At 40.8% G+C, this 18,754-nt stretch overlaps 1 protein-coding gene across 1 annotated transcript in view; it reads right to left on the reverse strand.

Moving 5' to 3' along the window:
• The window catches only part of grip2b (glutamate receptor interacting protein 2b), a gene marked incomplete at its 5' end in the record, with an annotated part of 155,384 nt that overhangs the window by 30,623 nt on the left and 106,007 nt on the right, over window positions 1–18,754 (reverse strand). The window contains 7 exons of the mRNA XM_084542582.1: window positions 860–1,007; window positions 1,438–1,583; window positions 4,650–4,725; window positions 5,840–5,926; window positions 6,895–7,040; window positions 7,658–7,793; window positions 11,265–11,342. Coding sequence (XP_084398708.1) covers window positions 860–1,007; window positions 1,438–1,583; window positions 4,650–4,725; window positions 5,840–5,926; window positions 6,895–7,040; window positions 7,658–7,793; window positions 11,265–11,342 — 817 coding nt within the window. The remainder of the gene's footprint in view (window positions 1–859; window positions 1,008–1,437; window positions 1,584–4,649; window positions 4,726–5,839; window positions 5,927–6,894; window positions 7,041–7,657; window positions 7,794–11,264; window positions 11,343–18,754) is intronic.

Here is an 18,754-nt window from a genome sequence, read left to right on the forward strand (position 1 = left end):
TTTCAGACACGAGAGCTAGACAGAGATTCCTACTTAGTCTCATGGAAGTTCAGTTAAACTAATTTGTGTATGAGAACATGAATTTGACTTTTTTTTTTTATGGCACAGAACACAACTTTGAAAATAATCCCTTTCGTTTGACATTACATTTGGTGTAATTTGGTGTATTTTAACCCCAGACTTGATCTTGTTTTTGTTGCATAAACCTAACCAGACACTGTCTCAACAGGCGGGAGAAAAGAGCAGAGTGAGTAAAACTAAAATTAATCATTAATGGTCCCACATGGGAAACAAACTCCATATGTGTGATATGAACCAGCACCTCACCCCTAACCTGCCCCAAGGTGGACTTTTGTCGGCCTTTCCTCTTGCTGCCATGAGACTGTACTGCCTTTAAAAGACAAAGAGTAGGCACTAAAGAAGATACGCCTAATTGAAACATAGTCCTGTCTGTGAGCACAAAACAATTGGGTAAATCTTCCAAACTGCCTTGAGACTGTGTTGTGTATTTGTCAGGAAACAAATTACGTTATTATGAAATCCATTACCTACATCCATACACACAGATAAAAGTGCTGTCTATGTATGTTACTAGTGCATGAACCATATTCAAAGTGTTATAGTGTACATAGATCTACAACAAAAACTAGGATAAACTGATGATTTTTTTTACCTATACTGTGTGACTAGGTGTTAATAGCTGAAAGCAATACTTTCATCAGAGCTTCTTTCACCCTGTGTGGTGGATAGACAGTTGGAGAAAGACAAATAAATAATGTAACAAATAAATCCAAATAAAGTCAAACTGCAATCTGAATTTTTGCAAACACGCTGCGTGTGAGAGAGTGCATATGCATACCTGTCCACCACGCTGCCAGGTTTAACCCGGTCGATGACGATGACTTGTTTGTTTCTGTGATTGGCAGACGTCAGCGTGATCCCTAGCGTCGCTCCTGGCGACTTGGCAATTTCCACCAACAGCGGACCAGAGGCGTTCGTCACTGTGTCTGGAAAAAGTGATTTTAATTGGAATCTGTGGCTCACAGTCTGCAGATGGACTGGCATTAATACAGCAGAGTACCTCCTTTCAGTATCTGTGGCACCAATAAAGTAGCAGCCGGGCAGACGCGTTTGAGGTGTAAATGTCTTTGAAAGTATAAACCAGCAAACGTGACAGCAAAGGGACTCTTAACAGCGTCTTCTGGAAGAGTTAACTTGAGCCGTTTTACCCAGGAAAAAAAAGGCAGAGCTTAGCCTGAGGCGGCACAAAATGCCAACGCATCAACAAAAATAAGACACAACAAACCAATTTCTAATTTCAGTGGCATTTGAAGAAAAAAAATATATAAATAAAAATAAATAAAATGTGGAAAGTTTTCGCCGCAAGCTCTAATTCATGTCTGAGTCTGGTTTGTGTGTGTTTGTGTGGTCTCTCACCCATGATGGTGACGTCGTACTCTATCTGGAACAGCGCCTCCTGGCCGCTCTGAGCCAACACACTGAGGGCGTCACTGTGGTTGGCATTGTGCAGCGGCACGCCGTCCACACTTAGGAGGCGGTCGCCAGGACGCAGCGTGCCCTCTCTGGACATGTGAAACAGTGATTATAGAAGGGGTTATTATGTTACTTCAGACAGCGTCTTCTTCTGTAAAGTCTTACAACACGTCAGTTCATTCTCCTCTTTCAACTCATTTCCTGTCTGCCTAGCTTCATCCAAGCTTCTTTCCTCCCCTCACTCTTTTCCTCTCCTCTCATCTGCCTGGGACTTAAGGCCCGATTTCACATTTCAAATTGAGGACACACAGTGGAAAAGATGTCAGATTACGTTCCTCTGCTTCTCAGTGTTCAAAATGTTGTCCCTAGTCAACAGAAAGACTTTTACAGAAAGGGCCACTCAGAGGCATTCAATGGCACATTTCAGGCACGTATTTATTTCCCCCCCAAAAAATAAAAAATGAAAACGATATCCAGCATTTTAAATATTTAATGCAGGAGGCTGTATTAGAAAGCTGATAGCCGCTTTTATGCGCCGTGCCAGAATGTGAGTAATACAGAGCTGTCATCACACCAGCCAGAGAAGTTTTAAAATATGACGCAGATAGCCCTGAAGCTTTTTAACAACATGATGCAAGCTAAGCTGAGACCAAAAGGCTTTATCACAGCAGGAATTAGGTCACATGACATGAGTACCCGAAGAAAATCGGACCATTTTTAGACCATTTTTGAATATAGTTGCAAAATTATGACTCTGCGTAGTTGTTGAGAAGAATAAGAAGAGTGTCGAAGGTACGCCACCCATTCTAAGAGTTTGCACGGATTCAAGCTGTTTAATTGTGGATTTTTCCCTTAAAGACAGCTCTTACATAAGCTGTTGGTTGAAAGAAACAGCCCGAAATCTTACTTCACTGACATTTCGCCTGCTTTTGGACCTGCATGCCCTCTGTTTGCCTGTTTCTGATGATGGCCCTGCATAAAACACCACGGCTCTCCATCTCCGCTGAGAGTTTGGGGTTTAAATTCCCAGTGGGTAATGCTAAAAACGTAGGCTCTCCTGGGACTGCATGGTGCTGTGGATTAAGTTTTCTCCAATTGGCATATAAATGGGATATAAAGCAGCATGAATATCTCATTCGTTTCCCCTGGACTGACCCAAATTTTGAAGATGGATTTCTTTAGACTGTGTTAGATGAGCTTCAGGGCAAAATAACTCAATAGAAAGAATTTAATCTTCAATCTCTGTCCTGATCTGTCAATGCTGCCTGTGAAACTGTGGGGGTTTATTCAGTGACTGAATGAATCTCACATGCTCTGTGTGTTCATTTACTGAAACGTGAGACATTTTTATATCTGTGCATATGTTGTTTTAAGCCACGGCTAGTATACGATTTTGACAAATGTATGCAGTCCTTCATGAGACTTAAAGATGATGTCAAAGAATGAAATGAATGAATGAAATCGCTTGATCAGTACAAGCATGATACAACCTCCTTCCCTGTTATGCACCTGCTCTGATTTACTGCTGCATGCCATCCTCACGTATAAAAAGGTGCAAGCAGAATAAAAATAGCATCTTGCACATCTAAAGTCTAGCGACAAATGACTGACACTGCTAAGTGATCCTGTCTTCACTGGAGGAACAGTGAAGGAACAGCTGAGTCAAGCACTTTTAAGCAGTGAGATCTGTTTAATGCAAACAGGGATGAGCCACAAATTATTACATCAAGTGTCGCTTTAGCACAAGCTAACAGCCTCACCAAGGACCTCAGCTGGCACAACAGCGCCACCAGCAATAATTCTACAGGTGCCTGGTGGTAAGGAAACTGCTCAGGTGCAGACAGAAAGGCTTTGCAGTGAGTAGTGGAGTCCCCACAGAGGATCACCAGCTGTGGATTTCCTGCAGCGGAGGAGATCTACAACAGCAGATGCAGGAAAAGGAGTAGCCAGCATCATGAAAGGCTCTCCTCACCCCGCTCATGGACTGTTTACCCCGCTCCCCTCAGGACGAAGGCTGTGCAGCTTCAGGTCCAGAAACAATAGACTCTTTCCAGAAACTGTTAGACTCACAAACACTGCTACACAATAACTATGTTCCAGGTTCAAATGTGCAATAACCTTCTTATGGGCAATACCTGTACAGTATATCATGTGCAGTATCTGTACAGTCACACATATACTTATTTATTAACCACCTTGCACCAGCTGCACTGCTGTTTTTATGAATTTTGATCAACTTCAGTGCTCGCTGTTACAGTGAATTCAGTTCTTGTACACATCATCACCTCTGGAGCATTTTCTCTTTTTTGTGTTGGACTGGCTTCAGTAAAAGCAACAATTAATAATAATAAAAAAAAAAAAACAACCAAGAACTTTAGGGCGGCAATTACAGAACGATGCAGACACACCAGCACATTAATATAAATGCTTACAACAGCGTAGGTTACAATACTGGCTCGGAGCAGATCCGCCGCAGGAGTATAAACCAAGCTTTAGTATGCTGATAAAATGCATAGCTCCCAAGCTAGGATGACCTCTTATACTCCACAAACAGGAAGTGGAAGATTACTCTGTCCCAGAGCATTCAACCTAATAATGCTTGACTTTCTGTGCCACGTTTAGCTTGGAAAATCGGGAGGACTTTATAGTTTGCAAATATGCAAGAATTCATGTACTCGATGTACAGAAGGCTGAATCCTCCCTGTGTAACATCAGTTCAGCTGACATTTATTCGAAAACGTCACAGATTATTACTCAAACGCGAAGGCCGAGACAGACGCATGATGGCAACATTAAAGGGATAAGAGGTGATTCATGCCGATGCAGCTATGAGTAACACGTAACTGTCAACATACCAGTGACGGGAAATGACACCGTCATCCTTGGGGTTTATTCACATGAAGGCACACACAAATCTCCCAGACTGCTGACTGGAACTATGCCGCTGTTAGTTTGTTCTAGATGGAGGCCAGCGCTCGTCCAGCTTTTATTTATCCTAGACATTGAGCCCCATGGATTATGTTTGTGTGTTTGTTTAGGTGTATCAGTACAGGTTTATATGCATGAACACTGTTGTACCTGTGTGACTGTGAGTGAGGGTGTGAATACACACATTATGTGGGTTTACGTCCGCCTGAGCGTGCATTCTGTTCTACCTGTCTGCTGGGCCCCCAGGTCTGACGTAGGTGACCACTAAGGGCCGTGACTTGTGCCAGTCTTCATGGGTACCACCTGGAAGAGGAGCAGGGCAAAGCTATTGTGACATAATTCAGATTTAAGTGAGTATTAAAAACATACAGTATACAGTATACATATAGTGAATCGATCATTCTGGTTAAAATGATGTTACCATATCCACACGTAACAAAATCCTGACATTACAACGTAAGGTTCTAATCTACAGTATATTTACAAGTTCAGCTCTGAAACTTGAACATTGTCTCGGTTGATGTATTTTTTTTTTTCTTTTACCAGGATAATATTCCCTTAACATTAACTAAGTAGTTTAATGTAACCGAAACGCTAATCTTAGCTGGTTATTCATAACTGCTCTTTGGAAAAGTGAGCAGTACGTAAAGTGTAAGGACAGTACATACACTTATTTTAAATAGGATACACACAAGAAGAAAGCCTTAGCGATGAAAAATTAAGCCAACGTGGAAGGAACTGCAGTTCCATGAATGGCCACTTGAGGCTGGTTCCAAAACAGAGTAAATCCCCATAGAGTGCCATGTTAAAATGTGCAACTTTACAGCGGAAATAAACAGTTGTATTTTTTTTTAAATATGGTTACAGTGTGGCACGTAAAGTGGTTTTCGTGCCTGTGACTAATTGTCTCATTCATGTATGAGTTTTCATATAGTTTATCTGTTTACATTGTATTAAGACAGTCGTGCGTAATTAAGGCTGTGACAGCAGCGAGTGACAGGTGTGCCACGCTCCACCTCTTTGCCTAATTTTGAAATATCCAGGAGTTAAATGGAGTCAGGCGCTGCCAAGATGGTGACAGCAGGAGACACCACACTGAGCTCTTCGGTAGTTCTATCTTCATACACCATAGAACGCATGACATTTGTTTCATTACATCAGTAAACCATGATGTAAGTTGGCAACCTGGTATTGCAACCTTGGAATATGTTTCGTCATTGAATACATGTAACATATATACTTCATTATTTTATAATAGATTCCCATTTGAAGAAATGGAAGAATACTTTTTGTGATATAATGGTACTTCATACTGTAGCATATGTAAGAAAATAGTTCATTAGAAAGTCAGTGGAGCTTCATACCAGTCAAAACTGTTCATATGGTCTTCCCTTTGGATTATTTTACTGACAGTTACCTCTCATGACGAAACCGAAGCTGTTCCCCTCTTTGTGCAAACAGATGTCAATTGTCTTTGATATAACCCCTGAGGAGCTGTCTGGTGCTTTGAGAAGGGGGAGATCCACGGGGGAGAGGAAGAGGGAGCGAGAGAGAGATAGAGAGATTTATACTATAGCTGGTGACTATGTACCATAGTAATTTGCTTCTATTGCTCATACAATTGGGCACAATTAAAATTTGATCACATAACTTGAATATTATGCCAAAGAAACATAAATATTTGATACAGAAAAATGAACAACACTATACGACCTATACATATTTACTGAATTGCAACAGGATCTAACCATGCAGCATTGGTTTTAGATGTTTTTGCCTCTTGTTGTTAACAAATACTGCATTTTCTTAAAATGAGATCAGCATGTTCTAACTGCCGCACACTCTTTTGAACTAATCTAATTTTCAGACTAGAAGTAGCACATTAAATCCTAATAATGTAAAAAATCCATCCATTAGTTTAAAGACAGAAGACGCAACACTGGACAGCACATTACAATAGAACAACAGAACATTTGGAGAGTTATCACAGCGACAATCATTTATAATCCTGAGGATTTGCTGGTACAGTAAACAGAGTTACAGGAGTTCCCAGAATACATTGCATGGCTGGATGCCATCACACCATGTTTGGCGGCCCTGCATATTTTTCAACAGGACCCCCACTAGGCTAACAGCTGTATCGTTGAAATTAATAGGGGGTGGGGGTTCCAAGGAAATACATTCATTATGAACAGTTCTCATGATTTATATCCAGTGCGATTGTTTACTAGCAGTGCAAAAGGGATGGAGGTCTTTTAGTTGTCATTTGCCATTAACAGATGCATATCATCACTGGATTGTAGCATTTGGATGTTTTTACCAGAATTCTTGTTTTTGTGTGCAGACAGGGTCGCTTTGGGTTACTTTCAAATCAGTTCTCAAATCACACAGGATGTCACTTTGGAGGTTGTAACAGTATGGCTCTGGAAACCACAGAAGAGGCTACACGGAGTTGAACTATTATGTATGTACCTGTAGGGGGCAGTTCATACTCCACCTCCAGCAGAACTCTCTCCCCCACGTTCTTCAGTAAGCTGATGATCTCCTCATGCCGCAGTTTGGTCAGATTAATGCCGTTCACCGACTTGATGTAGTCCCCGACATTTAGCTGGTCGCTCCTGCACGGGAAAGGAGTGGCAGCACGTAGAGGTTTGTAAATGAGAATTTAGTTTACTTAAAATTGTTCTTTTGGAAACAACCTGTTTATTAGATGAGATTAGATTCAACCTTATTGTCATCGTATACAGTGCAGGTACATACACAATGAAACAAATGCAGTTTGGCATCTAACCAGGAGTGCAAAAAGCAAAAAGTGCCAAATTAAACCAGTAATAGGGAACAAGCTACGACTAATGTATTAAAAGTATGTAAGTATATACATGCACATGTACATACATGCATGTTATAGTGATATAGTGTTATATGGCAGTGGCATGCCACTTGTCCTGTGAGTTTCTGATTTGTAACACCCACAGATGTGCCCATTTAATCCCCACCAGTCTTTTAGAACTGAAGAAGCTACTTGGATGAGTGGCAAAACGTTTTTAAGAAACTCTCCAAGTCTAGCTGCCTTTCTTTAGCATTTCTGGATATACCATGACCTGGTTGGCTGAGAACCTTCACAGACAACCATCTGTCTACTGAATGTTGCTGTGAGATGTTTCCTTCTGCAGATCAATAAAGTCTGAACGTATGGATTGCATTCTTTGCTGTGGTGATCCTCAGCTCCGCCCACCTGGCTGCCAATCCTCCGGGTCGTAGGTTTGACACCCGAGGTTTCCCGTCCTTGTCAGTCCCTCCTGAGATGGTGAGGCCGAGTGTGCTACCTTCTTTCTTCACCAGCTCCACCATGGTCACCCCCCGCAGAGCTTCTAACCAAAAACACACACACACATAAAGACAATACACAACACGCACAAAACGGGCAGAGAGAAGGACATACCCACACACACGTACAGATGTGTACACAGACATACACACACACAAAATACATCAGAGAAATAAGCTGTTAGCGGCTGCTCTGTTCATTCTCAGTCCCGGATTAAAGCAAAGCAGAGATACAAGAAAGATAAACCAAAAGACGTTTGCTGCTGTGCGTGTCCTTCGGTGGGACACTGATCCTCTCTTGGCTCGAGACAGCTGATATGACTAAAATGTAAATGTGAATTTAAGATAAGCTACGATAAGCCTCAGCTAATGAGAATGAACAATGCCTCAGTGTTTCTTGCAGTCATTCCACTTCCTGGCCTTTAAAAGTTAAAGCACATCATCACTAATAGCAAGTTTATGAAGAAGTCTTTAGATTAAATTACAGGAATTAAACACATTTGCTATGACACATGTGAGACTTTTAAAGGGGAAAACAATGTATATGTTTGGACTGCATTTCACTGTAGTTATTCAGAATCATTCGGGACAATTAGTTTTACCAGGGCTTCTCACATATCGTACTTGGAAACAGCCTTTAAGTCACAGACAATTAAAACCCTCCACTGTTCTCACCAGAGGGAATTTTCTATGGGATCTGATAACAAGGATCAAGGAATAGTGAACCGCACTGATTATTTCAACAGGACGACAACAATCTGTTGAGCAATGCTATATTCCCTAAACTCTTCATTAAACCACTGCATAAACAAAAGCATCATAATATTCCAAAGGATTAGATGAAACCTCTTCTCTAAGAACTATTAACTGCAGTGGGCCAGCTATTCTTGGGCCGAGCCAAGGCTTTTCGAGGTAAACAAGCTAAAGGGTTGACCTGAGAAAGACGATGTACAGGTGCAGAGTTAAATTCACCTTCATCCTCTGGCGGCTTTGAAGTTAAAGTTCACAACTAAAGTACAACTACTCCATGACCATGTGTGCATGATACTTCTTCTGCAAAACATAATCAGGCCCGGGTCCAACATCTCCAGGCAGCCTTTGAACAAAAATACTGAATAACCAACTGGTAGCTGTCAACTATGTAAAGGCATGAAGACTGCCTAGAATGGATTAACTGGAAAAAATGCAAAGATGACATACAGCTGTCATCCTAATAGTCATTTAGCGTAAGTATGGTTGGAAGCAAGGTGTAACTGGCGTAACTGTCAGACTCAAAAGGCATTGATTATTGATCAAATGTGACATAAATATACTTCTCATTTAATTTGCTTCTGTAATAAATTTACCTTTATTAATGCATCTGGTTTAACTTTATTTATTGCAATATTTTTGTATCTTGTATACTTTTTTTTTTATCAACACACCAATTTCTGGGTTATTTCCCACTTTAGTTTTGGCTTATTTATTATTGTATATTCTTGTGACATTATGAACTTTTGCTTCCTTATGCAAACGAGGGGGTTTTCCCATAGCGTAATTTTTTGGTTCCTTGTTGGCTCCTTTAATGGCACATACGTGTAATTATTCCTTTAAAAACTTTTGATTTTTTGATCTGATCCACCATACTACAAATGGCAACACTAGGATATGATAGAGACACAGTACAGATGAGAAAAGTTTGGAAATAATTTGAAGAAGAACAGCAGGTTACAGTATTTCAGGGAATGAAAAATTCTGCAAATTATAGTTTAGCATATTCTAATGCTAGCTTGATTAAACACTAGCTGAGCTCATACAGTAGGTCTATTAGACAGAATCACATCAAACCAAGACTGATACATGTTTCCACACTACAGAGGTCTTAGTTAAGTTTACTCTCAGTGGGTTTGGTAAGATTTGGGTGTGGGGTTTCTACTGACTAGTTGACCAGTCAGTTTGTCGACTTCACTGCTGTGACATGACGCTCTAAACATCATGTCGACTAGTCACCGATCACGTGATAATAACAACATGATGCCTCCTAGAAGACAGATGAGGAGCCCAGTGGCTCATTGCAGCAAACTAACAGAGGTTCATCACTAAAGATGAAGTCAGTCCTGAAATACAACAGAAGTTCTACTGCGATGAACACTCATCTGAAAAGGCATCTGCTAACGCTAGCAGAGGATTGGTCCAAATCCTTTCTACAGCAGTCAACTAACAACTTCACAAAACACTCTGTGGTAACAAAGACTTCATTGTCAACATTATGAGACCTTTCGCTGCAGTACACGGAGAAGGCTTCAGAGACATACTGCATTTTTTCAACCCGGCTACACTATCCCATCTTCCAGCACACTGTGGAGTACTATTAAATGCTATTGATGGTGCTGAGTTGCAGCCTGTTTTTATACAGGCTATACATATCTGCAGCACACAGTATGTAGCACATGAGCTGTCTGTTCTCAGCATATGTATTCAGGTCAAGAATGTAGATTTAAATGTTGCAAAGCATCACTTTTTACTACGCTTTTATTAGTGACGTCATCAGCAACTTGACTTACATCATGTAATAGTTTCCTTAAAAAAATCTAGTCGTGCAACCCCTAAAGCAAAGAATGAAGTTGGAACTAAGTTATGTAATCAAGTATTACATTGTTAATATCGATGCATGAGTATGTGTCAGACACTTGAGACAGATAATAACAATAACATACTACAAAGAGCATGCAAGAATTTCTAGGTTTGTGAGGAGGTTAAGTGTTTTGCTTTGAAAAGGAAGAATCTTAGCATTTAAAATGAGGTGGATGGCACCAAAGTAGGAAATAAACTAAAACCCTGGAGCTGTGGTGATAGAGAGCTACCTCCACATTTGTCTGTATTTGTATCATTACCATTTACACACAAATGCACACAGACACACAGGTGAGATGGAGCTTTAGCGTGATAGATAGCTAGATTAGGTAAATCCTTCAGGCGACACTCAGGATCAGTGAAGTGCTTCACACCACAGTTATCTCTGCAGGGTATTATAACGCACACATATTGATAGGAGCACATGCACATTATCCGCAGAAAGCCACTCGTTCATTCATTAGTCCTCGTACTTGTTCACATTTGCATAAAAGCAAAAAGCTTTTACAAATGTAGTCTGATGCCGGGGACATTTTCAGAAGTGAATCTATCACTAAATGAGTTTTTCCTGCAGAGAGGCAGAACGGAATGCGTTGGGATTCATAAAGTTTTATCTTCCTCTTCATTTTGTTGCTCAGGGAGCGGTGTTATGGCAAGATTTTTATCCTCCACAGAAAGTAGCTCATGAAATAATTTCTAAGAGAGGACAGAGGAACAATGTTTCGCATTTAATGGTGATTAGACAAATGGAAGAAATGCAATAGGATAGGACCTGAATCACACAAATGAATATTCAAACAGAAAAGTTTTTAGATGGGTCAACAAGACAAGATCATAATGCTGTAGCTCTTTAAAATGCTCTTTAAAAAAAAAACCAAAAAACTAATTATAGTAGTACATACCTGGTATACTGTGTCTTCTTGAGGCCATGGTGTGTTCTGGTCCAGATATATCTTTAGTTTTTCCATATGGCCCATCATCTACAGAGAAAAGAGACAGGGAAACAATAAATACTTTTCACTTTATATATTTTTTTGCGTTCATTCAACTTTACTTTTCTGTCTCTTGTGTGCACTGCAAATTAAACTGTATGCTGCTGCAACACTGTCCCCACTGTGGGATAAATAAGATTATCTAATCTTGTCTCAATAATCAAACTTCCTAGAAGAACGCGGACAAGAGAGAAAGAAGAGAAATTGGTGTTGGCGTGAGAACGTGGAAAACATGGGAACAGGCATACAGAAATAATTCATGCTAGCACTGCCGCTACATGCATCTCTGTCTTTTCATCTCCCTCCCAACACATGACCCACATTTTGTGTTTTTTCATGGGCCTCTACACCCACACTCCAATTTCACAAAAACAAGAAACTGCAAATCTGCTATTTCTTTTTTTTTTTTTTCTCTAAGGATAAGAAATATCCCAAAATTTCTTGTCTTACTGAACAGATGCAGACACAATGGATCAATCTGCCATTGAAAGAGCTGCAAACTGTTCTTTACATTCATTTTCAGAGGACATTCTTGTTTGATGAGTGTAAATTGGTTAAAAAAAAAAAAAAAACATCCCTCATACATAATCTACTCTACTTAATGAGTGTCACTGCACCTTTCAATAAGCTGATGCAGTGCTAAAGAACCGCTAAGGAAAATCCTGAATTTGTTCTGCCTAGACCATAAAACAGAGGGCATCGCATATCGTATATCGCTTTCGAGGAACAGATGTCCTCTTTTATATTCTCTGGCAGAGGCAGGGGAGGCTTTAAATATTTATTAAGTAATCATTTCACTTAAGCTCAGATCACGTTTAATGCTGTGCCTGGAAAAACGACTGAACACTGAGCCATTCATCACTTTCAACCTCTAAATCACCACCCAACCAATCAGTCAACAAAGAAATTAATTCATCATTCAGTCAATAAAGGACAGTTTGGAGAGACTGAGGTCATAGCGTTGTCCACCTCTCCAAACAGAACAACATTTTCGACCAGTGTCATTGATGGAAATGACCTGAAACCATCAAAGAAAATGGAATCCAATGGCAGGACTGTTATTTCCGCCGTGAAGCTGTAAATCCAGTCCAAAAGTACCGACCGGCTGGCAAGAAAACTAACAGCAATGCCTCGCCTGTAGGTGGTGTCAACGTGCCATGTCTCCAGGCCAGGAGGATTAACAGCTTTTGGAATTTTGACATGCGAGGCATCTGCTCACAATGTGCAGCTGCAATTGTTTCTTTTCTTTTCCTTTTTTTTCTTTTTAAATATATATATGTCTGCAGATGATTCTGCTCAGGATCCATTTTCTGCGAGGATCATCTTTCCGTATATTATGGAAAACATTTGCAACAGTATAGAGTATACATTAAACAATTAACCCATCACCCATAGACTTTCTGAAGAGCAGTTTTGAAGCTCAGTTTGGTAGCACCGGCTGTTGCCATCTTGGCATTCGCTGGCTCTTCCTAACTCCTGGCTAAGTCAAGTTGTGGAGCGTTAGTGGAGCATAGGTGCGCGGGTGAATCAACCATAACTAAGCAGGCAGGTCTTGTGGCTCACTTTTGGTGCCAGCCTCAAGTGGCCATTTGAGGAACTGCAATTTATGGCACTTCTGTTTAGGTTTCATGTTTTTAGCCTGAGGTGGCCGCTCACATTAAACTGAATTGTACATTTGAGGTTTGTGCAACGGTGATATTCCATTATAAACACCTGTGACAGGTGCAGTATCTGGAGATATCGTCTAAAATTCCACAGCAGGTACATTTAGGCATATGTAGAACTAGTTTGAAGTTTTAGGGCAAAGAATGACTCTGTTGTTTTTAATTAATGTTTTATTTTTTTTAAGAGACAGTCTCAGAGGTTATAATTTCCATTTCTATGGAGTTTACTGTTGAACACATTGAGATTAATATAGTCACTTTAAGGTCTCATCCATGATATATGAAGGATATTAAGTATTTTGCTAACCCACACTCTTTAACTGAGTCTGACAGCAGCTGTGACGGTGGAGCTGAGGCTGTTGTTGTTGTTGTTGTTGTTGTGCCACTGAGGGGAGAGGATGTGTCCTATTTTACGACCTCTGTTCCATCCAGAGGGGTGGGAAGATTTTAACAATTCATAGGCCACTTCCCGGCAACTTCCACATACTCCAGAAGTGGCGTTAAGTTGCCTTATAATCAGGAGCAATTACACCACAGTTTAAACACGAACGCCTTTGCTAAACTCGCAGCATAAATACGTCGGCACGTTTAACGCTGTTTGGCATTTTAAACCAGCTTACTATCACCGGCACATAATGGCGGTCGGAGAGGATTTGTGCCGAATGTCCTGCAAAATCCTTTATCTTCAAAGTTGTGCTTTTAATTCCCCCTCAAATGACATTCACGCTCTGTTCCACAAGACTGCATTCAAGTGTGAGCTTCGGCGTAAAGAAACTGCAACAGTTAGCTCTGTTAGCTGTTGACTCAAGCTCGCTCATGATTGTGGGACACATTGCCTGATACTGTCACCAAGCTTAACTAGTGCTTTTAATTTTTATTTATTTATTTTTTTTTACATACTTTGAAAAATCTTCTGAAGCAGCTCAATGGATTAAGTTGCCTTGAAGATTATTCACTCTGTGACTGTGCAGTTCTCCCACAACCTAAAGACCAGAAGGTTAGTAAAATCTAAAAGTGAATGTGTTTTGAGCAGCGATTGGGATGTGTAGGTCCATCCATCCAACCGCCAAATGAATCATCAATGAATGCTCTGGATTCTCTACTTTTTTATTCAGAAAGGCTCTTGTCATATTTTGCAGAGATAAATCATTAAGTACTGAATGATGCTTTTTAAAAAATATACACTTTGTGATTCTATCTTTGAGTCTGGCTACTGTATAATGTGTGACCCACAATGAGGTCACTGTCCTTCCCTAATAATGATGTGATATTGTTTCTTAATGCTGATGCGGAATTGCATCTGTAACTGTTGGAAACTAAAGCAGAATTAAATATATGACAAACAAACATTTCGAGGATGACACAGGTGGGATGTAATAGGAGGCCCCTTGGAGACTCCTTACTTGTATCGGAGAAAAGCTGAGCCCTTCCAGGTCGCGCACACACACAAACACACACACACACAGACCTCCAGACCTACTCCAGTTTGCACAGAGAGCATCTTTGCACAGTGTGATGTTTTATTCAGCTTTCTGCCCACATTCCATCAATAAAACCACAATTCTGGTAACCCCAGATCTGCAGCCTTACTTTCTTCTTATGAATTATCCACACTTTTACATTTCTCTGCCACGTTGTTTCATTCATAAACAGTGATCCTCGAACTGAGGGGACAAGAAGAATGAGCTCACAGAAGTTGAAAGGTCACAGACATTTAACTTTCTATTACCTAAACCAGTTCAACATCGTCGCTATGAAGCATTTTTGCGAGAAGTTAACCATCTTCCTACAACCGTAACATATAAATTGTTTTCCCTCAACCAGTCTCCATGCATGACACATTTCCCTGCCCTCCTACAACTCTGAAATATGCAGCACTTTCCCACTGGTAATGCCTGGAAATCAGTCCTCTTTCCAGCAGTGACAGTGGAAAGGAGGCCATTGTTGTTGTGTCTCAGAGTTGAGCGATCTTCACAGAGGTGTAATAAGTTTAATAATTCATTAGTTGTGGATTCAGTTTTGCTCTAAACCTCTTTCATAAGTTATCTGGCTGGCTTCTTTGCTGCTCTGGGGCTGTCAACAGCATAATGGAAACTAGGGGCTGCTCATCAAAGCACACACAAACACACACACAACTCACGCACACAAACTAACAAGCAACAGCCTCAGGCAGCAGATAGTGACGCGTTTTAGGATTTAGGCACCAAATGTACACCTGCATTGTCAGTGTTGTGCATGAATGTGTTCTATGAACGTTCACTGAACACGTTCATATTTTTGTGAACTATGAACTGAACGCATCATTTTTCCAACTGTGAGTGTGAGTTTCGCTCAGTATGGAGGGAAATACCGACGTTCACAACCATTCAGGAGAAAAAAGAAAAAAAAGTTTTATGACAGCTGTCAGCCGACATGCGATTTACGGCATAGAGCATGGCTGGTGCAGCCGAAAGAGAAGCCCTCTCTGGCACCGGAGAAGCAGCTGATCCACACAAACATTGTTTCCTAGTAAAAAGTTATTTCCTAGTATATACAGTCAATGATTATTCAAAAAAGCAGAACAGATCCTGGCGGAAAAAAACATCCCAGGCTGTGGATGGATGAGCAGGTCAGTCAGAGATTCTATTGAACAAGAATAGCTCGAAGCTGTTTAAGAACTGTTCATTTTGGAGTAAGAACTTAGTGCAAAATTAAAAAAAAATGTGAACTATGAATTTGAACTAGTTCACTTTTATCTGTGCGTACTGAACTTTGAACTAGTTCTTGTTCAGGGTTAACTTGCACAACACTGCATTCTCGCACCAGCAAAATGTATGCGAGTCCCACATGCACAGAAATTTCACAAACAGTAACTTGCACATTCACACAGACATTGAGGATGCTTTGGGCAGCTTGGCCATCTCTGCCCCACTGACTGGATGTAAGACAAACTGTTTCAGTCACAACTCCCAGGAGCACAAATCCTCAGCTCTCTCCCTGCAAACCCACAAATCTCTCATACCAGAGGTTTTCTGACTGAGGTATCAGCTGGCTGCAAACATGTTTGTCAGAACTAGCGTTTGGAAGCCAAAGCACACAATCGGTTAGCGCTTCCAGCCGTTTTGAATGGATAAACACATCTTCTACGCACTAACTACTTTTCTTTTTAAAGAAAAAGAAAAAAAAGTGTATTCCCTCTCAGGTTCTCAACTCTGTCTGATAAATTAATGTCTCCTTGTGAATAATTTGAATGTGATTAGGCTAATGACTGCTGGCACTGTCAGCTCACTGAACAGGTTGAGTTATAGACCAGGCGTCGGGCCAGATTTTACTCCTGCAGCAGATGCACTAGCATGATGCTTACAGCATGAGCAGTTTTTCAAGCAGAGATAATAATAACAATAGTCTGTGCAGGGCAGGTTTGACAAAATAAAAGATGGAAGTCAAGATGCACACTACTTTTTTTTGGGGGGCTGTTTTACAATTATTGTGAAATTATTTGCCATATCTCTGTTACTATCATCAGTAGTTAAGGGTGTTTGACATAGTATCAGCAAACAGAACTGTCAATAGCAAAAATCTCCAAATGTGCGTTCTCTGCTAGCAAAGCCAAGTTAGCAAACTTTCGTTTAGCTCTATAATAAGCTGTGGAAACAAACATTTTTTCACAATGATGATGTGGTGAATTTTTATTCGTTTTATTTTGGAATATTTACAGTTTTTCATTTGCCAGTAGCAATTGCTGCAGTTGTCTTCACCGGATATATATGAATTCATAATTAGACCCTCAGGGGCCATGTCTGATGCACATACACTCAGCAAACTACAACTGATTTTCTAACACATGAGCAGCAATAACATTTCACATAAAAAAAAAGAAGAGAGAGTGAATGGAAGAGTAAATGGCCAAAGTAGGGACTATTCAGCCAAAAGCTCTGTGCTATCCAGAAGAACAACTGAACTAGCCTGTTTTCTGTGAACACTATCTCAGTCTGGCCAACACTATGAGAAAGTGTTCATTCTCCACTGCTAATAAATAAGCCAAAGAAAAGTGTTAAAAGCACAGACAGAAATAAGTTACAACGGGAAGCTACATTGCTGAAACTTTACTGCTGCTGTGATGAAATATCAGACACAATCACGGCTGTGTACTGGACTTGGGTTCACTTATGGGCCGCTGCACCATTTGCGTGGTTGTCAGTTTGATCCCTGACCCTTCCATGCCGAGAATTGCTCCCAAAAGCTGGCAAGCACCTTTGATCACAGCTCTACTGTCACCCAGGTGCTGTGAACGAGAAACGTTATAAAGTGCTTTAAGTACAGCTAATGTGTTTTTAGCTGATGTGTACAAAAATGTCTGTAATTCCTAAATCTTGGGAATTGGGATCTGAATACCCTCAAATTAAAGCTGCAAGTCTGCGCTTCAAGTACAGTGTAACTTCAGTACGTTATGGTGAATACCTATAACAAAAATAATGTAACAGTGTCCAAACATATGTGGATCTGCCTGATTGATACAGACACAGTAACATACTACACTTGCAGTATCTTCTGCATAGGGTTGTAGGTTAGAAATTAACCTGTCAGATTTAAACCATTCTTCTTTCAACAGAAACAGCTGCTGGGCTTGTGTGAGTATAAAGAGTTCACACAGGGAGCCACTGTGTGTGCATGCATGCATGAAAAGAAAACAAGACACTTCGCCTGCAGCTCTCGGCCAACCTTTACACAAACATGCGCGCACACGCAATCATTAGGTACACCGTATAATCACACACGCAGTGGCTGTACTACATCTGACAACGAAACAGATTTGAATGCCGCAGTCCACACTTCTTCACTGTCACCTCATAACGGTGCTCCAGTTTCAGGTTCCCTCCAACAAACTGCACAGATAATGCCTCTGTAGAGTTTTATCATCAGGTTGTTACATCCCCCGGCACCTCCACTGGCTCTGCAGAGACAGCACAAATGTCATTAGCTGGTGCATGGGCATAATTACCTAATCAGACACACCGGAGAAGTTGTGGATTACAGTCGTAGCCTGGGAGAAGACATCCCTATTCTTCAGCTGTTGAAGCTCACCATGGCTCACCTGCTGCCTGTTTGCTTTTTTACAAACTGTAAAAAACAGACTGTTGCTGCCCGGCTCGAGCCCTCTCAAGTTGGAAGTTGACGTAAGTGGTATGGGAGCCGGGGCTGTACTTCTACTTCAGAAAGATCCTTCTGGCATTGATCACACAGTCTGTTACATCTCTAAGTAGTTTTCTGTAGCTCAGCATTGAGTAAGCTGAAAAAGAAGCTCTAGCAATGCTCCAGAATCTCGGGTATTTTGAGGCTTATGTTGGCTAGCTAGACCCAGACAAACCAAACCGATATCAAAGACCTACCAGCAACGAAGGCCAACCATTAAGTAGGGTAAGTACAGACTAGTCGACTAGTCAGTTTGTCAACTTCACTGCTGTCCCATGAAGTTTTAAACATCATGCAAACTAGTCACTGATCACATGACAATAGCAACATGGACGCCTCCAAGAAGACAGGTGAGGAGCCCAGTGGGTCGTTGCAGCAAACTAGCAGCAGTTCATCAAGTGTGTGGAAATACTTCACTAAAGATGAAGCTCATGCTACCGTGACATGCAGAATATGTAAGTTAGTCATGAAATACAACAACAGTACTACTGCAATGCACACATTTCTTTCTTAACCCAGCTACACTATCCCATCTTACAACACACTGAGGAGTACTACTAAATG

Source organism: Chelon labrosus, assembly GCF_963514085.1.
Source record: "Chelon labrosus genome assembly, chromosome: 4".
In the NCBI taxonomy this organism is placed as follows: domain Eukaryota; kingdom Metazoa; phylum Chordata; class Actinopteri; order Mugiliformes; family Mugilidae; genus Chelon; species Chelon labrosus.